The sequence below is a fragment of the Opisthocomus hoazin genome, chromosome 16 (assembly GCF_030867145.1).
Source record: "Opisthocomus hoazin isolate bOpiHoa1 chromosome 16, bOpiHoa1.hap1, whole genome shotgun sequence".
NCBI classification, from domain to species: Eukaryota; Metazoa; Chordata; class Aves; order Opisthocomiformes; family Opisthocomidae; genus Opisthocomus; species Opisthocomus hoazin.
Window position 1 is genome coordinate 21,320,599 of NC_134429.1, and position 26,981 is coordinate 21,347,579.

Genomic DNA, 26,981 nt, shown 5'->3' on the forward strand with positions numbered 1-26,981 from the left:
CCCGCGGGTCGCCTTGCCCGGCACGTTCCCGGAGGAGCTCCGTGAGGCCGTGCGCCAGCTGCGGTTCTCCTCGAGGGTGGAGGGTGATGGCTGAAGCAAGAGGTGAGCGTGGCCGTAAGCTGAGCTCTCTCTGGCGAGGGAGAAGGGAAGGGACTCTCTCTCTCTCCCCGGGATTAGCAGACGTTGTGCGTGCCTTCATCCACGTGTGTCTAAATGAGCCAGAAACTCTCCTCTGCTGCTCTCCCAAGTATTTATTGCTCGGTGATATTTGCTGTAACACCTGAGAAGATAAGTCCCGGTGTCTTTAGCATAAGCCTCTAGGATCTTCGTTCTTGGCAAGAATATTTCTCAGCAGCAGCAGCAGGATATTCTCTCCCTTTCATCAGCCCAACCCAGAATACCAGGAGGTTTCCAGGAACCTCGGTGGGTTTTTGTGCTGAAGAGCTGGGTTTTCACTTCGGGATGAGCAATGCTCGCTGGGCTGGGTTTCGGAGCTGGTCGCCCTGATTTACCAGGTGGAGAACCAGGGGGCTTTGCCTGCCCGAACTCTGCTTTGAAGGCAAGAGGGGTGCTGAGAGGAGTGGCCCCAGGGCGGGTTCACAGCGGGTCGGGCAGCGGATGAACCGCCCGTGCACCGCAGCAAGGTTTTCCAAGATATTTCCTCCTGCCATATTTCCTCCCCTGTATCTAATCCTCATGGTTTTTTGTAAATTATTTCTCTTACAAGCTATTGAGCATCAGTAGAGTCGGTGTTACGGCAAAGTCTGGCTGATCCCCCCTGGGAAGGGCCGCTCGTGGCTGCGGTTGCAGTAGAATGGCCACACAACGCTCCTGATGATTGAATTTTTCTGTCCAAAAGCCGCTTTATCGGCTGGATGCGGCTTTCGGGGATCAGATGCGTTTTCTGACGGCTGGGGTAGCCGTAATGCCTCTCCAGTCCGGCCGGTTTTCCCCAGCCTCTCCGCGATGCTCGGAAGGAGGAGGAGGTGTCTGGTGCCCAGGGTGTGCGGGAACAGAGGAAGGGGACTCCTGGCAGGGACGAGGACAGGGTGCCGAGCCCCTTCTTCCGAGGGAGCCCAGCCTCGGGCAGCCGCCGGCACCGATGTCCCCGCATCCAGAGGCAGCTGGGGACAATCCCTGGAGCAGGCAGCCGGCCGGCTGCCGGGCTCACGTGCCCGAGGGGCTGGGTCGGAGCAGGGCACATCCTCTCCGGCGGTTGCCATCTCGCATTGCCCGCTCCGCTGCCCGGAGATGCGGGACCCGATGCTGCGGGCTGGGGAGGTTCTGCGGAGCCCGTCAGCCTGTCCGTTCCCCGTTCCGGGCTTGCACGGCTCTTCCAGCTGTATTCTGCCCGCTGAGATGCCAGCAGGGAGCCAGGCCAAGCGCCGTGGGTGGTCCGGCTGCTTTGGCACCCCGTCGGGCTGGGGGGCATGGCGTGCCCGGCTGCCCGTCGCGGTGCCGCACCGAGCCGCGCTCAGGGCAGGGCAGAGGTGACGGCACCGGTTGGTGGCTTCCGCGTGGGCTGTGATGCTCACTGTGGAAAGTGCTTGGAAGGTTGTTCTGGCCGGGGACAGTTGCCACGGCACCAGTTCCATCGGCGTGTTCATCATTTCCCTCTCTGCAAGCTCTGCAGCCGCTCCCAGGAGCCGGTTTGTTTTCAAAGCTGGTTACTGGGAGCCCGTTTGGGGTGGTCTCTCCCTGGCTAGGGGCGATGCTCTGGCTGAGGAGCGAGGCGTGCGGGCGTGGAGATCCTGCTGCGACCGAGCCCTCGCCCCTGCAGCTCAGCCCCGCGACGCCGGACGGGCCCTCCCCGCTCCCCACCACGTGCTGGCAGCCCCGGCCCTCGTTTATGTGGGAGATTTACCCTCCATTTTGGCACAAACTGGGAGTTGTGGGAAGGCTGAGGCGGAGGGGGGAGAAGGGAGCAGGGGAGCAATCCGTGCGGCACGGGTGCGGGAAGGGGCTGAGGTTCTTCACCGCAGCCCTCCTGGCTGGGCTGTACCGGGCACTTGGAGCGTCTGTTGTTTTCCTGCCACCAACGGTAACTCCACATTACACTCTGCAAAATGAAATGGAGCTGTTTTCTCCTATTTTAATTTTATGCAGCTTAGAGGCCTTGACAAGGGTCTTCAAAGAGTTGCGGCTCGTAGCTGTTTTTATTGGGAAAATGAAAAATACGGTCTCCCTAACCAGAGCTGTTGAAATAAAGGCCTTGGGGGACAGAGGTTCTCTTTGTTTTTAATTAAGAGCTTATATCTCCTATTCGCTGCCGCTGCGCACTTCTGCAGTGGCAAGGCATTCGTCTCGAATGGATTTTCTCATGGAATTAATTCTGTGGCTGCAGAGCTGTCCAGGAGCTGTTTCGGAAGGTGGCCAGAAAGGCCAAAACTCAGCGCTTTCATCTTGGTGGCAAATACAGGGTCTTTAAAATAATGTAGAAGAAAAGCCCTGGTGTTTGCTTGCTTGGAGAAGATGGTTTTTTCCCTGGGCTTGGGGAATTTGGAGTTGTGCGGGTCGGTGCACGGCTGCTGCCCGCAGGGATGCTGGGGCTGGGTCTGCCACGCCGGGGAGGACGCGAAGTCCCCGGTGAGAGCGGAGTGCACGTGGACAGCACCGGAGTGGAAAAACCCAGCAATAGTTCAGCATTTCCAGGGGTTCAAAGAGTGTCTTTGAAGAGCTTTCCCTCCTGGCAGGCGACACATTAAATTCTGCTGCACTAGCAGAAGCGCGGGGGTTTGGACACACTTTCAATTCCATTAAATACTTCTCCTGTAATTACCCTCGAGTTAAACGGTCACTGCGTCAAATTGCCTGGTAAAAGCCTTGGACGAGGGAACGGCGGGCGGTCCCCTCGCGGCGCTGGGGCCGGTGCCGGACGGGGCGGCAGCTCGCCGGGCGTCCCTCCCGCTCCCGCACGCAGCCCCTGCCCTTCCTGCGGCTTGGTTCTCCGCCGGTTATTAACGTGTAATTAAGTGGCCGCTGGGTTCTGTAACTCACCGGGATCGGAGCTTTGCCATTTGAAATGTTTGCCATGGAGATGAGCAAACACAACCGAGCCGCCGTAATTCCTGCTTCCAGGTTCTTCCCTGCAGCCCGCCCCGCGCTCGGGGGCTTTCGCGGTGAGTTACGTGCTCGGCAGAAGGCTTCCTGCACTGGAGGAGGAATAGGGTAATTTTGCTTTATGAGCTATTGATTTTATCCTCCAGGTCCCTTTCCTCCAGACAGACTGGGCTTCTAGGGCCGTGCTTAAAATAATGCTTTGCTCTTCGCAGCCGTCTCTCCTCTCACCTCGCCCCTTGGTGCTGCGCATCCCGACGGGGATGGTCCCCTCTCCCGGTGCCCCATCCGTTAACTCCTTCTCTTGCAGAATGGGTGTTGCGATTCTGCTTTTCTCTGTACAGTTCTACATATTTCTTTGGAGGCCTAGAGGAAAGGATCTGATCTATTTGCAAAGATAAAGACCTGTTAGTCTTCATTGCAGTGGGTATTGCTGTGGGGCTTCCCAGGAATCATCCCAGTTACCCATCCGGGCCCTTTCCCTCTTTCCATCGCTGCCATGGTTAACGCTGTTGGGAAAAGCATTTCCCACCCCCGTGAGACCCCCCAGGCTGTAGTACAGAATTAATATGCGACGCAAAGGAACTTTCTTCTGTGCTGCTACATATGGCAACTTATGTATGTGATGGAGTCTAAAATTATCCAGCCCTTCTTCAAATCCTTGTGTCCTGCCATCCCAAGAGCTGCCATCCTTCCCAGTGCTCAGCCACCTGCAATCTGTTCTGCCTGCGCCTTTCGCATTATGTAAGTGCAAGGATTAATTGCATCGTTAGGCTCTCCCGTGTCCCTGCCGCCTCTGCCTCAGCTCCCAGCTTTGCAGAAGGTCTCATTTCCGACGCCGCTTCTGTTTTCAAAGGAATCGGGCACTGGGCTGGTTTTATTTTATTTTTAGCCTTTCCTTTTATCTTTTTCAGCAGTGTCCCACTGGGAGCTGCTCCAAGATTGCCGCGAAGGACGCGGCCGGGCTGGCTGCGCCGGGCTGCTGCCGGGGTGGGCATCGCTTCTGACCCGGCACGTGCCGGAGCGCCGACGCGCCGGGGCGGGCGCGAGCTGGGAGCTGCCGGCCGCGCTCCTCGGCTCTGTCGGGACACGGCACTCCTTGGGTCTGTTGGGACACGGCTCCCGTCACGACCGTCCTCCAGGGACCCAAAGCGTGGGGCCAGAAGCCTTTCTCCACATCTTGCCTGCAGCTGGTGGGGTGCCAGCGGGAGGGGGGGAGTCCTGTGGCATTTTCTGCGTGAATTTCCTTGGGAAATGAAAGCCAGAGGAGCAAATAATTTGGCTCTGGGTCCCCGGTCGCTCGTGGGGGGTGGCCGATCTCCCCAGCTCGGGGGAGGGCGATGCCGGCAGCCCGCGCAGCTCCGGGCTCGCAGCTGCCGAGCGATCCTGCCTGCGGCCGCTGTCCCCAGGGGTGCTGGCTGTCGGTCCGGAGTCACGGGTGGGTTCTACGAGGCGCCTGCCGGCTCTGTCCTCGAGGGCACGAAGCCTCCGGAGCGGGAGCTGGTGCGGAGGAGGTGGGTGCCGAGTCCTCCCCATCCTCCACCGCCATCCCCAGCCCTCGCGTTGCTTTGCCGGACGCGCTCCTTGCGCTGGCAGCTGCTCGTGCCAGCCGTTCTCCGTTCTCCCGAGGAGCCTTGTCACGGCGTGTTTGGACCAACTGAAGTGTAATTGGGAGTAAATGGAGGAAATGGGTCATTTGCAAAATAGGTGCTTGAGTCGAGGGAGAAAAATCACCCTGACGCATCCCATGCTTCGCCGGGGCGCGGGGGCTGGCGGGCAGCCATCCCTCTGTCCGTCCGATGGCTCCCCAGGGAGGGAGCGCGCGGCTCGCAGCACTGGGCAGCAGAGGAGGAGCCCCAAGGTACCGGGGCTTTGCAGCGCTCTGCACCTCCCTGTTTTGCTGGGCCCCTGCTTTCTGCCAGCTCGGCACTGGGACCGTGCCACGATCCACAGAGCCGGTGTTTGGGAAGCGTTGGCCTTCGGGCAGTCATTTCTCCTCGATCCTGCCTCTAGAAAACCCCTTTACTGGCAGTGTCCCTGGCGTGGCTGACATCTGCCACAGCCTCCTGCTCTGGACCACGTCCTGTCCTTAAAACCAGGTGGGATCCCTGCTCCTCTCCCCAGCTCTGCTCCCAGAGCTCCCCATAGCGTATCTGCTGGCAAAGCAGAAGTGCTTGTCCTGGTTTCGACTGGGATGGAGTTAATTTTCTTCCCAGTAGCTGCTGTGTGTTGGATTTAGTAGGAGAAGAATGTTGATAACACTGATGTTTTCAGTTCTTGCGATGACATCAAGGACTTTGTCCAGTCTCCCATGCTCAGCTGGTGAGCAGATGGGCAGGAGCGGGGAGGGAGCACAGCCAGGCAGAGAGCCAGGCTGGCCGGTGGGAGTATTCCGTGCCATGGGCGGCACGCTCAGCTTGTGAACGGGGGCTGGCCGGGGGACGGGAATCTGCTCTGCTCTTTTCCATGAGTTCGAATCCTTTCTTGTCTGGGAGTTTGAACTTTTTGGGGAATTCCGTGAAATTCACGATTTCCAGATTCCGCGGTTGCTGCTCAGGGACTGGCTGTGAATCGGTCATTGGGTGGTGAGAAGATTGTATTGTATATTGTTTGTTTTGCATATTCATTATTATCATTATTACGATCATTAGTAGTAGTGTTTCCTTTGTTGTCTTATTAAACTGTCTTCATCTCAACCCCCGAGTTTCCCCTTTTGTCCATTCTCCCCGTCCCGCTGGTGGGCAGGGGAGGGGTGAGCGAGCGGCTGTCTGGTGCCGAGTTGCTGGCTGCCAGGTAAAACCATGGCAGTGGTAAAGGATGCTGGGTGCCTGCTTCCTTCCAGAAACCCTGCGGCTTTTATTCTGGAGGTGAGGGCTTCTGCTCCACCATCTGCCAGAGCTTTGTGGTTGCCAGGCCATCGTTCCCCTTCCCTTCGCACCAGTCCTTCCCCGGCAGCCTGGTGCCGGTCGCTGGCCGCTGCCCGCCGTGGCGGGGCTGGGATTGAAGCCTTCCCCACCAGTGATCGCTACCCCGGTGCTTGGCACCGGGCGTGTTTTGGTGAGTCAGACTCGCCGAAGGTGACCTTGGATTTGTGATATTAAACTGTCAAGACGCACATTTCTGAGCGTGTGATTTACGCCCGGGATGCGTCCTGGCAGCACAGCCCACAGCGCTTCCTAAAAAGGCGTCGCTGCTGGCTGGCCTCGTTGCTCAAAATCCGGGATTCTGTGGGTCTCCGCATCCCGAGCGGGATCCACGCTTCCCGGGGCGCCGGCTGGGTCCCGCAGCCTGGGCAGCACGGCAGTGCCGACGAGGACGAGCTGATGGTGGAGCTTGAGCGAGGCTGCTCGGGAGGCGAGGTGCAGTGCGGGGCACGCGCGCCCGTGGGCAGGGCTAGCGAAAGCCGGGGCGGCCTCGAGCCGCGGCGCGGTGCACGCCCGTGCTCCCGACAGCTGGGAGGCTGCCGCGCTGCGTGCTGGGCGCGGCCGGAGGTCGCTCACGTCGCTTCGTGCGCCCGGGCTGAGCGGTGCCCACGGCCCCTTGGGAGCCCTCGTGGGTCGCGGCAGCCTTGCGCGGCGTTTCTCCCGCTCTTCCCCAGGCCAGAAGCGTTTTCCGTCGTGGTTCTGGGGGATGAGGGGTTCTTCGGAGGTGCGTGGGCTGGGGAGGCAGCGCACGCTGCGAGCCCTGGGAGGTGGTGGCTGTGCCCAGGGAGCCAGGCTGGGCTCGAGCAGCTTTTCTCCCTTGATTAATTCTGCTGGCACTGTGGGCGCGCAGGCGGGGACCCGAAACCCCCGGGGTACGGCGATGAGCAGGGGGAGACGAGATAACGAATTTCAAGGGAGTCAAACTTTTGTCCTTCGGGAGAAGGCAGCGGAGCAGCGAGTGCAGTCTGTGGCTTAGAACACCGCTGCTGAATCTCGTCTGGCCTGATGACCCAGCCCGGTGCTTGGGCTGCTGCTCGGAGTCCCCCAGCAGCCTGCCCTGAGCGCGGGCTGCCCTGTGCCGAACGCAGGGGACCCGCGGCGTGGATCCGCTGCCCGGGAGCGTGGGCGAGCCCTGGGCCGGCGTTCCCGCGGGAGCGTGGGGAGGCTCTGTATGAAGTCCCTGCTGGGAGGGTTTTCTGCCCGCCGAGGAGGGGCCACGCTGCTTTCGCCGGACAAGGGGCGTGCGTGCGTTCGGCTGCCGGCACTGGCAGAGCTGCTGCGGCCGGGTCGCCCACGGCAGCCGTCTGCCCTCCTCCTGCCCGGGTCCGCAGCCGGAGCAGCCCCGCGAGCATCCCCAGCTCCGGCCGAGCCACAGCAGCAGCCGGGAGCCCGGGCAGCAGCAGTTTCCTTGCCACGCGCACCCGCACGAGCTGGGAGCACTACGCAAGCATTGCACAGATGCACATACACATATATATACACACATAAAAAAAAACCCTCACTTGTTTTCCTGTCATACTAACCCTTATTTATTTATTAAAAACCTCATCCGTCAGGAGCTGCAACATCTGTTTGTGAAAAATAGCACATCCTTGGGCTGCAGCCAGGAAAATCATTTCATTACGAAATTGCAACTGTAAAGCAGCGCAAAATCACAAACGTACTGTACGTTGAGATGCTTTTGTTTCCAAACTGCTCATTAGGAATGATACACGAGCCGAAATTATACCCTGTGTAAGGTGAATTAGAAGAAAATGAGCCCACCCGACCTGCTAAGTGAGCAGCAGTTAGTGCGGTGATTATTACCCTGGTTAATCCTGCACCCACTGCCAGGCTGCGCTCAAGTTTCCCTTTCCGTCCCGGAGGGGAGACGTCTGCGCATCTCTTCCGTTCTTCGTGCCTAATTCGGGCTGACAAGGAACACACTTGAGAGGATAGGAAATGAGAAGCCTGGCTTAAAGATTATTTTATGTAAGGCAGGAGAGGATTGCGTCGCTGCTGCCGGGGGCTGCGGCCGGCCCCGCGCCGGGGAAGGGCTTGGGGGAGGCGGCGGGGGGGTTTGCTTGGCGGGGGGTTTGCTTGGCGGGGGGCTTTGCTCGCCGCTGCCCGGGGTCCCCCTTGGCTCCCGTCCCCACTTTCTCTCGTTTCTTTTCTCCGCAGGTCTGGCAGTTCATCAGATAATCACTATTACCGTGTCCCTCATCATGGTCATAGCTGCTCTGATAACAACTCTTGTCTTAAAAAATTGGTAAGGTCCCTCCTGGGTCTGAGTGGCTTGGGGGGGGGTGGCGTGGGGATGGGGACAGGGTGGGGACCAGGGTCCCTTTCCAGCTGCTACAGCCCGCGGCATCCGCCGGGACGGCTTCGGAAAGGCACTGCGGGAGAAAACGGGGGGTTTGTGCTGAAACCTCCAAAGCACTTGGAAGCACCTGGGTTCTCCTGTGCCCCCGCGGCTCCCTGCCTCTCCCCATGGTGTGGTTGGTGGCTTTGGGGACCGGCACGTGGCCAGGGTCCCACGTGGGGCACGTGCGCCTCGCTGCAACGTGATGCCACGCGGTGAGGTCAGAGCCGCGCGTTCGGCCGCAGCGGGTGTCCCCGCGAGGGTGCCGGGACCTGCCCTGCGCGGGGTGGCATCTCCACCTTGCTTTGTCTAAGCAGCTTTGCTGCTGCTCCCTCCATCACCAGCCTGGCTCAGCGAGCCTGTTCCGACCTTCCCGGCAGCTCCGTGGGCTGAAGGGCATCTCCCGAGCGCCGCGCTGCCGCCGGGGCGAAGCGTGCCCGGTCCCTGGGAGCGCTCGTGCCCTCCTCCGGCTGCGTTTGCCCCCGTTTGCTCTCCCGGCGTGGCTGGGCGTATGGCAAAATAGGTTAGCTTCTCGCTGCAGGCGCTCGTGGCTTTACCTATTTTCCCAGGGAAAGTGGCCTACTTTGAGGTCAGAGTAGAGGGGGAGGAGAACCTCCCTCGACCTGCTGGCCACACTCCTCCTAATGCACCCCAGGATCCCATTGGCCTTCTTGGCAATGGCGGGCAGGTTCCTGCTCTCTGGCCTTCTCCCCGTTGCGCACGTGTGGACCCAGACGCGTGGCGTGGCCGCTTGATCCCGGTGGAGGCTCCGGAGCCGGTGGAGGCACTGGGGAGCGGGGCTGCCCCGCCAGCCGTCCCTCGGCCGAGGGTGTCTGTGGTCTCAGACCGGTGTCGGAGCTTATGAAGTCAGAACCTGTTGGTGCCTCCCGCGTGGGAAGGCTTTCACTTCGTTGTTCTCACCTACATCTTTTCACTTAAAAAACGGCTTTTCATTTCCTGCGGGTACAGACGTGTGACTTGCTAAGTAACTCCTCTGACGGTAAAAAGCTTGTGTCAAAAATGTGAATTTGATCCTTAAAAAAACAAAAGCCGAGCAAAATGACTGCTTGGCTGTGGCTGATCTTCCCAAAGCACCTGAGTTCTAACCGAACGTCGGGCGATGTAGAACGAGCGCCCGATCCCGCGCGTTGCCCCGCGGCGCGTCCTGACCCTGCTTCTCGCCGCAGCTGCGCGCAGAGCGGGCGCCCGCGGCGCAACAGCCACCAGCGCAAGCTGGACCAGCAGGAGGAGAGCTGCCAGAACCTGACCGACTTCGCCCCGGCCCGCGTGCCCAGCGCCCTCGACATCTTCACCGCCTACAACGAGACGCTGCAGTGCTCCCACGAGTGCGTCCGGACCCCCGTGCCCGTCTACGCCGAGGAGGCGTTGCGCTCGCCCGGGGATTATAAAACAACCTTCAATGGAAACAGGTGAGGCGGCCGGCGCGGTGTCCCGGCGGGGTGGGGAGCGTCATCCCACTCCGGTGCCCGGGGTCCGTTGCCCGGGGCGATGCCCGCTGGCAGGAGATGCCCTGGAGCGCGTGCTGGAGCTGCCTTCCTCGGGCTCTCCCAGCCGCGGTGCTCGACGTGGGCACGGCCCCTGCAGCCCTCATCCCGCCGGTGAGGACGGGCGGGCAGCGTGGCAGATCCTCTCCTGGCCGTGTCAGCCGGCCGTACCCCCCTCGGCTCGCAGGCCCTGGCAGCGTTCGGCACCGCACGCTTTCCAGTTCCCGGCTGCCGCCGCCAGCACGTAGATGCTGCTGGATCATCTTCCAGCGTTCGTGCTGTCTCCTAAGTGGCATCGAAAGAGCTGCTGGGTTGCGAACGAGTGCGGTGATTAATGGAGGAGCAGGCGGCGAGAGCCCAATGAACCATTTGTCTGGCGTGAAATAATGATGCGTTAACGAGGGGGCTTCATAGCAGCTGGCGGCGCGCCGTGAGAGACGCGAGCCCCCGCGCTGCGTGCCCCTGGCCGGCGTGGGGAGAGAGGGGGACGGGGTGACCGCTCCCCGCGCCCCGCGCTGGCTCCCAGAGCCCTTCCACTGGTGCAGCTTCACCGTGGGATAAGTGCATCTCCTCCACCAGCGCTCGAGGGAGATCAGGAGGAGCGTTTTGAGGGACAAAACGAGCAACTGGTGCTGGGGGTGGGCAGCCTGGCCGGCCCGTGGCGTGCGTGCTGCCCGCAGCCGACGTCCACCTGCGCGAGGGACGGAAGCCTGGCAGCTGAACAGACATCTTTTTATCCGTCATCTTCTGCATGTGCATGGGGTTTCGCTGGTTCACGTTTTCCAGGGCTTCCTCGGAAGGCGGGGAACCGGCGGGGGCTTTCAGACCGTTTCGCTGGGCGCGCGCTGGGTTTGATGCGAAGCCCAGCCAGGCGGTGCAGGGAGGGGGTTCGTCGCCCGTCTGCCGTCGGACGGTGCTGTCTGGGACCCCGCTGGCCTCGGTGCGTGTCCCGGCAGCCCGGCACAGCCCCTGCGGGCGATGGGCACGGCCAGCCGGCGCGGGGCTGCTCGGCGGCTGGGGGGTGGGGGGAGGAGGGGGCCCCGCTGCCGTGTGGGGTCCGGTAGCCGCAGGGCAATGGGCTGCATTGAAGGGTGCTCGTGCACAGGGGTAGAAACATTCGATACTGCAGCCCGTCTTTTTCTTCTTTCTCTGCTTTGCACCATCCTGGTTTCCAGGGCCAATAAGCCCACTCCAAGTATTATTTTAGAGAGGTTTTATTTTTCCCCTCTAAAAAAAGCTGATTTTTGCAGCAGGCCGCCGCGGTTTGCTCCTTGCGTGTTACGTACCAGCACGTGCAAGCCCGTTTTTCCGCTCACTGCAGACCCTCTTCTTCTGACCGGCATCTTATTCCCGTGGCCTTTGTGTCTGAGAAATGGTTTGAAATCTCCTGCTGACTGGCCGAAGCCTGTTTGACTCCTGGGGCAGGGCAGACGCCGCCGGGCTGTTTCCTGGTACGTACCGCGCTCCCCGCGTCCGTCCCGTGCCCACCCCGTGCCCACCCCGTGCCCATCGTCCCTGCCCGCCAGCAGCTGCTCTCTTCCCTGCCTGGTGCCATCCTCCTGCTCACGCTTCCCTGGGGACGTCGGACGCCAGGCGGGTGGCTCAGCCGGCCGGGATGCCCGGACACATCTCGCCGCGGGTGGGACGTTGGGTACCAAAATGGCTTTTCCACGGAGGGGAATTACAGACGGGCGTGAGCTAAACGTCAGGGACTGGCATGGGCATGGACTTGAGAGTGAAAGGTCCGTGGGGCAGCCTTGAACTTCAGCCTGATCTTGTGGTTCCAGCCCCCCTCTAAAACCTCGACAAGCGAGAGCAATTTCCACGCCGGGAAACGGCCTGAACTGTAATTAACCTCTTGTTGCATGATGGGCGGCCCGTCTCCTTCTAGGGGCGTGCATCCGACATGCATGCTCCATCCGTGCCCCAACGCTCATTTGATGATGTTGGCTGTCATCAACACTTCCATGCTCCTGCTGCGACGGTGCCGGGGTCCTCCTCCTCCTCCTCCTCCTCCTCCTCCCCGCGTGCCCCCGTTGCAGCCTGCAAGCCCCTGCGCGCGGTCCCCAGCCGCCGAGTTCTCTCCTCGGAGACCGCCGCAGCCAAGGGAGCGCAGCGATGCTGCGCTGGTCGCAGCAGTGTGCTGTCTGGGGATGTTTCTCCCCTTTCAAGTGGTGGTGGCAGGAACGGTTGGAGAGCGGTGGCAGGAGAAGCAGCGAGGGCTCGCGGTGTGCCAGCTCACCACGGGGCAGCAGTGCCCGCTCGAGCCGCGCGCTCAGGTGAATTAATTGGTCTGTCCCAAGTCCCTGCTGTAATGAATCATATATTCAGTGTAAATGAAATTTCCAGCCTTCCCTGACTGCGGCTCGCTCGGAATAGCCTGTTTAACATTATGCTCAGCTATTGAACACAGAAATATAATTAGATTAGAATGGAAGGGAATAAAAAGTTAATGGTCTCGGCTGTGCCCGGGGCTGGCCGTGGCTGGGCAGGCCAGGTGAGCTGTGTGCCTGAGAGCGGGGGGTCAGCCGTCTGCTGCTGGCACGACCCCGCTGCCGGCCGGGGCAGCTCTGCCCCGGGAGCCTCTCCTGGCTGGAGGGGCTGTCCCCGTGAACGTCAGAGGGCTCTGATTCCCCATCTATTAACGGTCTCTGGTTATTTCTCCGGCCTTTTTGCTGTGGCTGCTCTCTGGGGGGGACAAAGCGTGGCGGTCCCTGGCCGGAGAGCTGGTGTTAGTGAGCAGGGGCAGCTGGGGGACGAACGGGAGAGGCTCTGCAGGGTCTGCCACGACAGCGCGCGCAGACGCTAGCTGCAGGAAGCAGACGGCGGTAATCCGCTGTGCCTTCTCCACCCCGAGCTGTGTGGTTTGAGATGTCTGTCCGTTGGCTTAAATGATTTTTAAAAAAGTCCCACGAAACCCCAGGCAGTCGTGCGTGGGTGCCGTCAGCAGCTCTGGTGCCTGGAGTAGAGGGGAGGAAGGAGCAGCTCTGAGCCGTTGCGCGCGATGGGAATCACAGAATCACAGAATAGTAGGGGTTGGAAGGGACCTCTGTTCCCACCGCTCCTGCCCGAGGTCCTGTGAAGCTCTGTACCAGAGACTGTGCCCTGGTCAGCTCCACAGATTTCTTTAAACAGCCCAAAGGCGGTCCATTATGCCTTATTAAATCCGTGAAATTCTCATTGACCCGTTTTCATGGAATCCATAAAACGCGTATTGACATGCTCTGGAAAAATCCATCCGAGTCGTACCTGGAGCATTAGCTTCATAATAATGTTTCAATTATTTATACAGTTCTGGAAGCTGATGTTTGGCTTCATTAATGTTAACAAAAGAAGATTAATCCAAGAACTGTTCTCTGCAGGTGTGCACATGCATACGTGTGTTTACAGCAGGGTATTTCCGGAATGCACGTGTATAGATGGTGCGTCAGGCTGAAACCCAGGCGACTGCCATAGGTCCCTGCCGTGTGTGGGGAGCAGTGTCGAGAGCGTCACCGTGGCGTGGGTAACAGGAGAATTTGCCCTCGTCCCAGAATGGGGTCAACCCAAATCCTTTAAAAGTTCAGAGAAGGTCACTTGGTGTTTTTCCGCGCGCCTCGGGTGGGTGCTGGGGTGGGGACCTGCCCGGGCCGCGGTGCGCGGGTCTGCCGAGCGGGCTCGGCGCTGCTCTCCCTGCAGCCCCGGCTGTGCCCCGCAGCCCGTGGCGGTCTGCGCAGACCCCCGGAGCTTCCCAGGAGCCTACGGCCAGAAGATGCGTTGCAACCCCACGCAAGCAGCGTTTTGCGTGAACACCTGTGCACCGGCTGGGACATCCCGCAGACAAAATGAGTATTTCAAGTGTCGCTTGTCCCTGTGTAAGGTGAAACCTTCGTGAGCAGATGGTGTGGCTGGTGGCGTGGAGATGAGCTCCTGGTGGATTGTCCCCTGTCTCTGGATGGATGCTGCTGAGCGCAGGAGGAGCGGTGGGACTGCGGATGCCTTTCCAGCTCTCGTTTCTAGAGGAGAGGCTGGTGGAAAAGGAGATGCAGCTGCCTTGGGCTGCACCTCTGCTGGCGTTGTGGCTGCTTTCCTGGCTGGCTTTCACGGTAGCAGAAACGTAGCCTCAAGGCGACAGAGTTGATGGTGACCTGCTGCATCTCAGCAGAGGTGGAGGATGCTCTCGAGCCCAGGGAGCTTCCTGGCTGGAGGGGTGACGCGGGGCTGTCTCTTCCCATCCCCTCTCTCTCGGGGTGTGCAGGGGACGGAGGGGTGCACACGGGGGGCACCCCCAGCCAGGGCGAGCGGAGGGTGGGGGTCTCCTTGCTCTGCAGGCGCGTGGCCATGCACCGGGAGGGTAGGCACCGCACCGGTCTCCGCGCTGGAAACCTCTCTCCTTGGAAAGGCTCAAAGCACTTGACAAGTTTTAATTGATGGCACTTCACAGCTCTTAGCTGTCTAATAAGCAAATTAGTGCTATTGAACGGGTAGAGTCGGAGCTGGAGGCACAAGACGGACGATGTGGCCAGGGACAGGGATGGCAGGGCAGAGAGGGAGCGCCGACATTTCGACCGGATGAGCACCGGGAGGCTGGTTGGAGTTTAACGTGGAGTTTATCGTGGGCTTGACGTGTTACAGCCCATCAGCACCGTGCGAGTGCTGGGCGTCGTGCTGCCGGGGCGGCGGTCTGGCCTTCGGCGATGCCGACGGCGCCGCGGGCTGAGCGGCTGCAGGGAGCGGGCGTAGCGATGGCACTGCGCCGCGGTCCCCAGCCCGGAGAGCTGCCGGCAGCGCTGAGGCCGGGTCAGGAAGCCTGGCGAGACTCGTCTCGTTACACGGCAAGCAGGTGTTGAAGTCATTTCCCGGGGTCACGTTCATCCCGTGCCAACAGGAGCCACGGGGAGGGTTCCTGTGCCGCCGGCGCGGTCCCTGCCGGGGCGCTGGGCGATGCTGCCCGCGGTGAGCAGATGTTGGAGCTCCTGGGCAGATTGCCGTGCCGCGGGCAGGACCCTCCGCAGCGCTGGCACGTCGGTGGCCGTCACCCCTGGGCAGCCGCTCCCGCAGAGAGGGCTCGGCTGGTGCGGGCGAAGCAGCGGCAGCGTGGTGGCCAGGGGCTGGCTGAGGTGAAGAGTGAAGCAGTCAGGTAAGCGTTTGTACCAGGCAGCTCGCTGGAGGATTGCCTGCACGGAGGTGTAAGGAGCAAAGCCATCGGTGGCCCGAGCACGGCAGGGGACAGAGGAGACGCAGCGCCGAGGCAGAGGCAGGAGCAGCCACCAGCTTGCGAACCGGAAGGTGGAATTCACTGAGACTCAGGTGGCTTTGGCTGGGCCCCGTGGCAAACTGTGGCTGTTTTGGTTTGATTTCGTACTGGCTTTGGGGCTTTCTGAAATGAAGTTTGAGATTTCGCGTTATTCTTGCCCTTAATCCCACTCTCTTTGACTGAAAAACCCCATGGAATGAGATTATACAGAAATCTGGAAGGTTGATCAAGCGCTGACCTACTTTGCACAAAGAGGCTATTTGGAACACAATACGGGGTTCAGAGCCCGCAATGCGTGCGTGAAGCAGGGTTCATCCCGAACCGTGTCAACGTTCGCCCCAGCGCTGGCAGGGAAGGGGCCATTTGGGACCCGCGAGTCAGACTGGTGCGGTAACGTTGATCTGACCCCAGCCTCTGCACCAGGCCGTTAACATTTAGAGTATTGTATGGTAATTCCGCGCTTCGAGCACGGCGAGCAGCTGCTGTGATGGCCCCGTTCTGCCTAACAACAGCAAATGGTTTGTATTAACAGTAACAGATAATGAGTCATCATAAAATACCCAGGCTTGTCTTCGGAGGAAAAACAGCAGTCCCAGCACAGCCCCGGTGCAGGAGATTAAGGACTCTAAAATCTGTCTTGCTAATTAAGACTTCAGTGTTGTTCTTGGAGACGCTATATATTGGGCATCTTGCATGAAAATAATGTTGAGGAAGGAAGGCTTGAACGGAAAGCGTGCTGCGTTTCTAGATGCTGATAGCCAGCTAGGCAGAGGTCGTGGCGTGGGTTAGGGCGTGTGCAGCACGAGCACGCGGTCGGCAGCACGGCGCGCGTGCCGTACGTAGCTGTGCTGCGGCGCGTATCGCCGTACGCGCGGTCCCACGCACGTAAAGCAAGTGGCCGCACGCTAATGATGGGGAGTAATTGTCTTTGCGTAAAGGTTTGAAGATTACGTAGGGAGAGATATTTCAGAAGACAGCAAATAAATAGCTTAAGAAGGACTTCAATAGGATCTCTGGTTTTGATGCTTAACCAATTCTCTATTGATTTCTTTAGGGCATTTAAGTTTAGAAAATCTTGTTAGTACTCATCATCGTCTTCTCATCTGCCAGAGCACTCGCTGCTCTCAGCCCAAGTGTGAAAAGCTCCAGAATGCAAGGGTGCTCAGAAAGAAATCACACTTTGCAAAAGGCCCTGAGGAGATCAAAGTGTGCAGCTCGGCACGCCGAGGCCTCGCCGTCCCTCCCACTGCTCGCCAGACGCACCCCGGTCCCGAGGCGCCCACCCCCCTTTGGAAGGCTGCCCCGCCAAGACGGCTCCCAACGAGCGGGGCAAGGCTGGGGCTGCTCCCGGGAGGCAGGAGCAGCGGTCCCAGTCCCAGAGGCAGGCTGGCAGCTGGGCAGGTCGCTGCCACCCCACTTCCTCTGCACCCCTGTCCCCGGGGTGCTCGCCCGCTGCCGCTGCCGTGCCGCTGCCGGGAGGAGGGGGAAGCCGCCGGGCTCCTGGGGCCACCGAAGAAGCGATGCGAGTCGTGACGCGTTGCCCTGGCATGGTTTAATCTTTGTTTTTCTTCTCATCCCTAACAGGATTCCATTGGTGAACCTGTAAAAAATATAAAAAAATAATGGGTTACCTGTACCTACCATTTCTGTTTACCAGTAGGAGACTCAAAGAGCAGCGTTCTATGGGCCAAATATATTTTTATAAAAATGAACACGCCTATAGGTAACTGCGTTTTTCAAGGAGCGCGTTTTTTGGAGAAGAGAAAGAAAAATGTGTGAGCAAAGAATCCCGTGGAGGAAGAGGAACCGGCGAGGGACTGAGGGGGAAGGACTGAGCGCCTGGAGCCTGGACGTGGACTGTGACTCTGAACCTGTGCCAATAATACCATTATGTGCCATGAACCGACGCAAAGACTTCGCGAGAAGCCGGAGCTGAGTCGATAACGCCGAGAAACGGTGTGGAGGACAAGTGGGGCGTCTCTTCTGGTGGGGTCATTCATTCCGGTCCATACGCATACATACATACGATATATGTAGAGGGAAAATATATATATATACACACACAAACACTTTTTGTACTGTAGCAATTTTTGAAGATCTTAAATACTCATTTTTAAAGATGTCATGGGATAAAAGTCTGATTTCTTTAACACGCATAATACAAACTAGGTAAACTGATGTTTTCTACTTTGGCAGCTTGCCTTTCAAACCTATATGTGTATATATAGGTAGACATATATACATATATATACGTGTGTGTGTATGTATAAACATATATATGTATGTATACATATATATATATATATATCTCGTTTTGGTTCTTTTTGGAAATGTGTTTCCAGCAGCGGTGACGTGACCGGACGGCAGCAGCGAGCGGTGGGGCACAGCGCGGGCCGGCTCTGAGCGCACTGCCGGCACGGCGGGCTGCCGGGGAGAGGCTTCCCGAAAACCGGCCGGAGCGCGGCTGCGCTGCCCCGCGGCCCCTCCAGCTCTGGAACCGGTGGCGGAGCACGCGGCAGGCTGGGCTGGGGTGGGAGGAGGATGGAAGCGGGCAGGAGAGCCGGGAGGGTGCGTCTGGGCCAGATTCACAAAGTGCATTCCTGCTGTCGAGAGGCCGGAGCAGCAGAGCAGCATCCCGCCCGCCGGCCGCTGCGCGGGGTCTCGGCCGTTGCGAGCCCCTTTGCCCAGTGTGGGATGCTGCGTGCGCCGAGCGGATCCAGCGCCCGCTCCCCACGGGCCCCGGCTCTGAGACGGCGTTTGTGCACCGTCGCGTTCCCGGGAGCGGGGCAGGGTGAGCAGGAGGCGAGCTCGGAGCTCGGGGCAGGGTGAGCAGGAGGTGAGCTCAGAACGGGGTAAGCTGGAGGTGAGCTCGGAGCGGGAAGCGATCATGGAGCTTTGGGCAGGGTGAGCAGGAGGCAAGCTCGGAGCAGGGTGAGCAGGAGGCGAGCTCGGAGCAGGGTGAGCAGGAGGTGAGCTCAGAACGGGGTAAGCTGGAGGTGAGCTTGGAGCCGGAAGCGAGCACGGAGCTCGGGGCTGGCAGGTCCCCCAGCTCCTGGCAGCTTGCAGGAGGTGGTGGTGCAGGGCATTTCCAGACTTCTGTACCCGATGTGTTACCGAGGTTGGTAGGAAGAAGCCCGAAAGCCTGGGTCTGCCCTTCGTTTGCAGAGCTGCAGTCCCCGCTGTATGAACGCGTGACGCCTCGGGGCTGGCCGGGGACAGCTTTTAGGCGCAGACCTTCGAAGGGTGGCCCTCTCTTTGCACAAGAGACGTATTTCAGGAGTGGAATGTAGAAGGTTTTTGGCAAATGGCTTCTAAATTGGCCGCAGCACCAAAGCTTGCACAGCCCTTTGTGAGAAGCAAGGGAGGAAGAAGCCCATTGCCTCCTGACCCAGCCAGCGAGCTCCAGGGAGCCTCTTCCTTTGCCCTCCTGGTCTTGGCTGGGTCAGCTATGGCAGGAGAAGATGCAGCCCGCTGTCCGCAATCATGGGGATCATTTAATAGTGTTAAAAAGGGATTTTTGCCCAATGGTGTGCCAGGGAAGTACGGTTCCGCTGGCTCCGCTTTGGTGTGTTGCACTAGAAACACATCCCATGGCCCATCCAGCTCCTGCTGGGGTGGGTGCTTTTGGTGGGTGCTGATGAGCATGGCGTCCTGCCTGCAAGCCCCCCTCTCCAAGTCTTTCCACAGAGTGGGGTGTTGCTGTCGGCGTGGCAGTCCGTGCTGTGCCCCTCCAAGCTGGGAGAGCCCGGCAGGAGCCTTGGATGGCGGCAGCGGGCTGGGGTCTCCCAGCCTGCCCGGTGTCTCACCACGCTTTGCTTCTGCTCTTCAACACATGCCCTGCTCCAGGCCTGGGCTTGCCCACGCAGACCATGCCAAGGCAAAGCTTGCGGAGGGCTGCCGGGCGACGGCACTGTGGGGTTCGTGGGGGGGTCTGCTTCACGCCAGACACCGAGACGGGTCTCAGGTGGGCTGCTTCAACGTGACGTGGCCGGGAACGACAGCAGAGTTCAGACCAAAGTCCTCCAGTTCTTTTTGTAAAAACTGCCCTTCGTAAATGCTAGCGATTTTTTAGAATTGTCCAGATACACATTTCTACTCATCTGCTAATTGTTCAGCTCCATTTCTTTATTATAATGAGCGTACAGTTTCAAAAAAAAGTAGAAACTCCTGGTGTTGCACATAGCCACGTGTGCAGTCTCTGGTTTCCGTACCCTTTTCTGTCCTTTTCTGATGGAATTACATGGTCTAGATTTTTTTTTTCCTGAATTTTTGGAAGCTGCCCTGGGAAGAAGCCTTCCTTGACGGACCTGATGGTTACCAGTGGGCTCGAACCAGCCGTCTCCGAAGGCACTGGCAACACTCCCCGTGAGCTGATGAGCCTCGAGCATCGCCTCGGGCGCGTTCTGCGCTGTGGAGGGGAGGAGGGGGTCCTGTTGCTCCCGGCCGGGTTTCGTTCCGTGAGCGAACCCGCTCCTTCGGCGGCGGTGGCTGGGCGGGCGTGGGCGGCAGCACACGTCACGGCCCCGGGGCTGGGTCTTGTTGTTGGGGGGTGTTTAAGAGGGTCGGGTCCCCTTAGGCTTCGGCAGCAGAGCGGAGATCTGCTCCTTTTTTTGTGTTCGTGAGAGCAAACCTTGCCGTGGTGGGGCTGGGCACTGGGCAGAGGGGTGTCTGCTGGGCAGCTCTCGTGTCCGGGTCTCCGGGGCGTTGGGTGGATGCCCCCGGGGGGACGGACAGTGTCTCGCTAGAGGAGCGACCCCCCAGAGCTGTCGCCTTCCCTGGGAGACGCGGGGAGCGTTTGCCGCGGGGGTCTGCCCCGAAATGGGGAGGCACGGCAGTGTGGTCCTGCGCGCGCCTGGGGGGCTTTGGGCTGTAGCAGGGTGCAGTTGGAAGTGCAGAGCGTCACCTTGCTGGGGTGAGCAGTGCCCCTGCGCAGGGCAGCACCCGGGGGCTGCTCACCCCCGGGCTGCCTGGCAGCGGGAGCCAGCCCGGACCCCGCCAGCAGCACGGACTCGCAGCGACCGCTGCGGGGTGACCTCGGCGTACTGGGGCTTTGGTGTTCTGCTGACGCAAAGGGGCAGCCCCGCAAAGCAGCCTTGCTGGCACAGCCCTGGAATCCTCCTCCTTTGTCTGGCTTTGCTGGCATCAATCCACTCCAGCGCAGGAGCCGCCTCCGTTGTGCTTCACCCATTGATCTTCCGATTTATCTGTACGTGCTGGCGGCACCCAGTAGTTCTTGTGGGTATTCCGGTGTAATCTCGATAGCAATTTGACATCATAAAATATATCTCAGCTCCCTCGTTCCCGAGCGTTTGAAGCATCGTTCTCTGTTTCTGCACCTATGGAACCAGCTGCCTGACGGGAGTCGTGAGGCAGAACTGGGGCTGGCAGGGCGGCGCGGGCAGCGCTGGTGATGGTGATGGAGAGATGCCCTGCGCCGAGCCCGGCACCCGGCTCCTGGGGAGCTCCCCACAGAGCTGGGGGCCGGGAGGGGGAAGCGTGTGTGTGTGTGTCAGGGAGAGAGAATGAAGGCGAACAGCTTCGACCCCAGACGACGGGAGCGGGTTTCTGACGGCAGGACTCGCGTGAGCTTTCCACATAGTCTGCAGAAGGACACGTCCTGGTCACCGAGAGATGAGTGGTGAACCAGGGAACAGAAGTAGATGCACAATCTTCCCTTATTTATAAGGACCAACAGCACTTGCACTTTATCAGAGAAGCCCTCCCATCCCTCTGCATGCCAAGCACACGACAAGGGGCAGCTGCCAGGAGGAAGGAACGGAGGGAAGGGCCGGAGCTGCAAAGGCGGTGATTTACGAGGCAGGATCCTATCATCCCAGGGTCCTTCCTGGTAGAGAGAAGTGAACTGTGGTTATTTCATTCCCTACCGCTGATGAGAGCCAAAAAAAAAAAAAGAAAGGAAAAACAACAAGTTGTATTTTAGTGGAATAGACCTGTTGAGCAGATCTGTTACACCGGGGGAAAAGCAGGCACGTGTGGCGTTTGCAGACACGTTCCCTCGTGAGCTTGGCCGCGTTACGGCCCCGTCGGCTCTCCCCGAGATCCTCTGGGTGCCGCAGCCCCAGGGGATGGCTCCAGACGGGCTCCCTCCGTCGCTGCCCTTCGCCGGACACGAAGCTTCGCCCTGAGCTGGCGGGAGTGGTGCCGGGTCTCGTTGGCTTGAGCCAGCCCAGCGCTTGTTGAGCAATAACGGGGCGGCTTTGCCAGCGCTCGTGCCACCAGGGACTTCCAGTCAGTGGGAGCCGCTCCCTGCGCAGGGGGGGCTCGCTCCTCTGTGGGGACAGGAGGGGCTTGGGCGCATTTGGAGGATTAGGGATTTTCTGTACAGTAAATCCGGGGGAGCGGGCGCGGGGTGCAGCCCCGAGCACAACCCAGATGCGGCATCGGGCGCCGGCCACCGCCTGGCAAAGCTGTATTTGCAGCGTGCCCTTTCCTCGGAAAACCAGAGCTTTTTTACTGTGTTTTGTTTCGTTGTGGACCTGGCAGCTTGGGAAGAGAAAAAAGTTTTGCTCCTTGCTTTGCCGTAGACTTCCAGCTAGCCGCTTCTTGGGTTTTTTCGTTCGTTTTCTGGATTTCTCAGCCCCTCAGTCGTTACCAAGAAGCGCGTCACAGCTGCCGCAAGGCTGCCGAGTCCCGCGGAGCTGCCGTGGTCTGTCTGTGCGCTGCTGGTGGCTCTGTCTTAGGGACAGGACGGCTTGGGACGAGCCCTGCTCGCCGCCAGCCTCTGCGGTCAGCCGGCAAAGCTGGCTGCTCCCGGGCCAGCGGCCGCTCTGCCGTGCGGGACCCCTCCTCTGCCCCAGCTCATGGCGAAGGCGAGCCCGAGCCGCGGGACCTGCTGCTGCGGCACGGCGGGGTGGGCGAGGGCTGCGGGCAGGGCTGCTGGCGGCGGCCGGTGCGGGTGGGCTCTGCTCTGCCCCGCGCCGAGCTGCTCTGGGGCCGCTGGTGCGAGCCGGCGGGCGGGTTGGTGGGGTTCCGTGCTGAAGCCCCCAGTTTTCGCCAGCCGGGGCATCGCCTCTGCCCGCGGCGTCGCCGGGCGGCTGCCCATCTCTCCAAATCTCATCGTTTAAATTCACTCTGTCTTCCCAGCCAGGGAAATGGGCAGCCCACCGCTGCGGCGGGGCCGAGGCCACCGGGAGCCGGGCTCCCCGGCGCCCGCCGCGCTCCCCGGCACGCGCCGGCCCCCGCACCGCGGCCGGGAGGTCGGAGCAGCAGCAGCAAAGCCCGGGCAGGGGCGGATTTGGGTTACCTCTTCTCCACTGGCAGCTTGGTGCGAAGGAAGGTAGTTCAGCTGAAACGGTAGTTAAATAGTAGATATTCTACACATATTATATATTTTGTAAAAAAAAGAAAATTAAAATAGAACAAAAATATATATATACTATCTCAGCCCACCCATTTCAGGATGAATGTGGTTGGAATTTTCGTTCAACCAGGTATAAAATCCGTGAGCGATTTTTTCAAAACCAGCAAGAAATCCCTCCCCATTTCCGAAGTCTGTGGGTTCGGTCTCCAGATCTCATGTAATGCTTCTCACGCATTTTTAAGGATTATTCTCAGCGTTTGTAGGTACATTTTTAATAGTGTCACGAGTGGAGATAATATTTACTTTGAGAAAAACTATATGTTGCACAAAAATGTACACTAAGGGCACAGATTTCTGACCCAGATTCTTCTATTTTAGGTTCCGAGGGGTTTATTTTTTTTTTCGTTTGATAGGACATGTACAGTGAAGTTTACACTTTATTTTTATTTTGCCAAAACCCGTTTTCTAACATGAGACAGCTTTTACTTTGTAACCGGTTTTACATCACTGAGTACTTCTTTGTTTTCCTGGGAAAACCCTGCGCCGCGCGCCGTCCGCGCGCGATGCCCTGGCAGCGGCCAGCCCAGCGCTCGGGGCTGGCGCCGGTGGCAGCGGCCGTCGCCTCTTGGCGTCGCGGTCCGTCGCGGCGTGCCGGGGCGGTGGCGGGGTGCCGGGGAGCCGGCTGCCTGCGGGGCCACGCAGGCCAGAACTGTTTTCTTCCCGAGTGGTTTTTAATTTGTCTCTGTACTTGGAAGCTGTGTATTTGGAAGCACTGTAAATGCCACCCTATACCGATTTCCCTGTGTATATTTAGTACTCTGATGTTGCTATTAAAACTGATATGAGAACCGCGCAGCCGGGTGGTGACTGCGTTCCTCTGCGCGGCGGCCGTGGTCCCTGGGGACGGGACGGGGTCGGCTGGGGGGCTGGGGGGCCGACCCCTTGGCAAGGAGGAGAATCAGGCGGGCGGCTGGCCATCGGCCCTGCCGGCATCCCGGGAAGGGGGTCTCGCCACCCCCTCGGCGTCCCCACGGCCGCAGCAGCCGCCTCCGGACCCTGTGGCAGCGGCAGGAGGGTCCCCAGGCTCGGCCGGTGCCCCCCGCGCACGGGGGGATCCGTGCCTGTGCGTTGGGACACAGCGCTTGGAAGAGGGAAGCCCTGTAACAGGACAGTTAGGGAGTTAATTAAACGTCGCTAATGACGTTTTACGTAACCAGCTTTGCAATACGGTAAGCAGGCATTACGGCATCGCTTACTCCAGATACATCTTCGACATGAAGAGACGTTTTTGCCCCGAGTGGTTGCGTATTAAAATGATGTTTCTTGCTTGCAAATGTGGTTTCGAAGGGTGCTGACGGCTGACACGCGGGCCAGCCATGCTCTGCTCTGCTTGACGGACGGACGGACGGACACGGGGAGCGGGGCACCGTGCGGAGGGGCTCCTGCAGAGCTGGCCGGGCAGCAGGGACAGCGCGCAGAGCCCCCCACCCTCCCTTGCCCGGGGCACTGCGGGACACGGCTGCCGTTCTTCGAAACGCCGTCTGACCCAGAAAGGGGGAAAAAGCCTTTTGCAGTGTCCGTGCCGGCTTCAAAGAGGGACGGCCTGAGCAGACGGAGCGCGGCACGGCCGCCTGCCGCGGTCCTTTCCCGGCCCTGGCAGCCGCCCGACAGCGCGCCGAAACGAGGACCAGAGATGCTGCCCGTCCCCAGCCCGGCCAAATCCTCCCCAAAAGCCCTCTTCTGCGGGAAAATATATGGGAAAATAGGGAGGGACAAAGTGAGATGCTCTTCATTTTAGGGCCAAATTGCCAGCTTAAATCACCGTGACAGTGTGTACAAGCCAACAGGACGCGAGTGGCCCCGAAGCTGCGTATATCAGCCGGAGAGCTCCGTTCGTTTCCAGATCCGAGTGGGATTTCAGGGCATGAAATACAGTGTGGGGATCTCGTTCCTTTCCCTGCTGTTTATCACAGCCGGGAACGTGCTCGCCAGCTTGAATTGTCGCAAGCGTCGCTGCTGGGAGCGCGAGGGAGAAATACTGGGCTGAGCCGGGCGGCGTGGGAGAGGGGCCGAGGGGGACCGGGAGGAGCGGACGGCTCGGCCGCGTGGGTGCTGCGCGGATCTGCGTGGTTCTGATCCAGGATTGCAACCTGCAGCAGCTGCGGGCAGCCGGCTCGGCCGCGGGAGCGGGCAGCAGCTCGTCGCTGCTCTGCTCTTCGGGTGACTTCTTGTGCTCTGTGGAAGAGCGTTGCTGCAGGAGCTCCTGCCCAGCCCGGCGAGCTCGGCTTTCTGCATTGCAGCCAAAGGGGACAACCCCTCCCCTCCAGCACCGATGGCCCCCGGCACGGAGCCGGGAGCATCCCCTCCTGCTGCTCGCCCGCGGAGAGGTGGGGACCAGGGCACAGCCAGCGCACGCCGTGCCCCGGGGTCGGTGGGGTCCTGAGCGGTCCCCGGGGCCTTGGCTGGGTCACTGTCCCCTTGGCAGCGCTGGAGGCAGGGTCTCTGCGTCCCTTGGGGCTGCCTCCGCCCGGCAGCGCGGCGAGGCTGAAAAATGAGGCTGGAAACAAAACGCGAGTGCGCTGATGCCGCAGCACACAGTTCTGTTAAAAAGCAGGACTAAGCATTATCCAAGTTTAATTATTGTAATTATACCGGGGCAAAGTAATTGCTGGAGATATTTTAAGCATCAATCAACATGCTATTTTGAAAAACGAAGCCCTGATTTATCCAGGGCTAGGTGGTAACCATCAACAGGCAACAATGCTGCCTGCAGAAGGAGCAGCCCACCAGCCAGGGTTTCTTCAGCTGGTCGTATATTCCTGTCTGCAAACAGGGGCTGGGGTCGGGGGGTGGGACAAGAAGGGGGAAGGTAGAAAGAGGTCCCCTCGCCGTGGGGAACCGGTCATGCCGGCATCCCCGTGTCCCGCAAGATGTGCGGTAGGAGCCGGGCTCCCGGCGCCAGGCGGGGCTGCGGGAGGAGCATCGGCTTCGGGAAGAGGAGCCATGTGCGACGCGGTGACCCCACCCCGGCGGTGGCTTGGGGGAAGATTGGCTGGGGCCGGATGATTTAGTGATGCTGAAATCATTTAAGCTTGTTATTGTGGTTTCTATGGCTCTCTGGCTGGATGTAACAAATTGTCTGCATCATTTTCCAGATGGATCATTCTTAAATCATCCAGGACAGGCTTCAGGGCTCAGCACTGAAGCAGGAGCAGGCACTTCAGTTCAATAAATGCTGGAGATGTGCTGTATTGAGCGCTAGTTCTTATTAAAAGTTGGAGTACATCATCTGAGCTGATGGGTCTCACAGCCAAGATCTCCATGCTTCACACCTCTTCCAAGTGCCCTCAGCTCCCGTGGGGGTGGGGGACGGGGCCGTGCGTGGGTGCCTGTGGCTGGAGGCGGGGTGGCTCTGTTGGGGGGGGGGACACACACTGGCAGATGAGCTGGGCCAGCAGCTCGTCCCTACCCCCAGCCTCCCCCCTCCCTCGGGGGGTACCAGACCCCAGTGTGCCTCCAGCTCCGAGCAGGCAGCATGGCCCAGTCGCGTCTGGACTTTGGGCTGAACAAAACCTCTTATTGCAACTGGGATGATTTGATTCATCAAAAAAGTTCCACTGCAAAATGGAGGGTTTATTACTGCTGTTATCAGTCACTGGAGCGGACCGTGGGTCGCCCACCCCAGCCTCGTGCCGAGCCCCCGGCAGCAGCCCTGCGGCGGGGCGTGCTGCCGAGGCAGCGGGGCTCACGTCTCGACATTTGGCCGCAGACATGCATGCCCAATAAATGCCGAGTACTGAGAGAGCGTTTTATTACTGCCAGGCAATTTGTGCTAATAAGCGGTTTGAAGCAGCAAAGCCTCTCAGCAGAGAGATGAGTTATGGCAGGAGGGCTTTGGAAGGGAAGAGCCCCGTGGATGCCGCAGCGCAGGAGACCTGCACGGAAAGCGCCGGCACAGCTCGCAGTGGGGTCAGTCCGTGGTGGGATCAGCCCGTGGTGGGGTCAGCCTGTGGTGGGATCAGCCCATGGTGGGATCAGCCCGTGGTGGGGTCAGCCTGTGGTGGAGTTGGTCCATGGTGGGATCAGCCCGTGGTGGGATCAGCCCGTGGTGGGATCAGCCCATGGTGGGGTCAGCCCATGATGGGGTCAGCCCATGGTGGGATCAGCCCGTGGTGGGGTCAGCCCGTGGTGGGATCAGCCCGTGATAGGGTCAGCCCATGGTGGGATCAGCCCGTGGTGGGGTCAGCCCGTGGTGGGGTCAGCCCATGGTGGGATCAGCCCGTGGTGGGGTCAGCCCGTGGTGGGATCAGCCCGTGGTGGGGTCAGCCCGTGGTGGGGTCAGCCCATGGATAGGATCAGCCCATGGGTCTCCTCTGCCTGCCCGGGTGGGGAGCGTGGCGGGTGCCCATGTCTCGTGCTGGGGACCCGCTCCCGATGGGAGTCTGGTCCTGTCCTGAAGGCTCGGGAAGCACGTGTGGATGCAATTCACAGGATTCAAATGCCAGGCTGGTGTTGGATCTAATCTTGGGTTTTGTTGACGCTGATACGACCTGAGCCTTGAGACTCCGGGACCTGCTCAGCTCTGCCGGGAGTGACA

At 59.9% G+C, this 26,981-nt stretch overlaps 1 protein-coding gene across 1 annotated transcript in view; it reads left to right on the forward strand.

The window, feature by feature from the left end:
• The window catches only part of AJAP1 (adherens junctions associated protein 1), a 44,539-nt gene extending 23,125 nt beyond the window's left edge, over positions 1 to 21,414 (forward strand). Inside the window, exons 3-6 of the mRNA XM_075437546.1 lie at positions 8,142 to 8,229; positions 9,510 to 9,752; positions 11,149 to 11,278; positions 16,648 to 21,414. Of these exons, the coding sequence (XP_075293661.1) occupies positions 8,142 to 8,229; positions 9,510 to 9,752; positions 11,149 to 11,221 (404 nt within the window). The 3' untranslated portion in view covers positions 11,222 to 11,278; positions 16,648 to 21,414. The remainder of the gene's footprint in view (positions 1 to 8,141; positions 8,230 to 9,509; positions 9,753 to 11,148; positions 11,279 to 16,647) is intronic.
• The last annotated feature ends 5,567 nt before the right edge of the window (positions 21,415 to 26,981 follow it).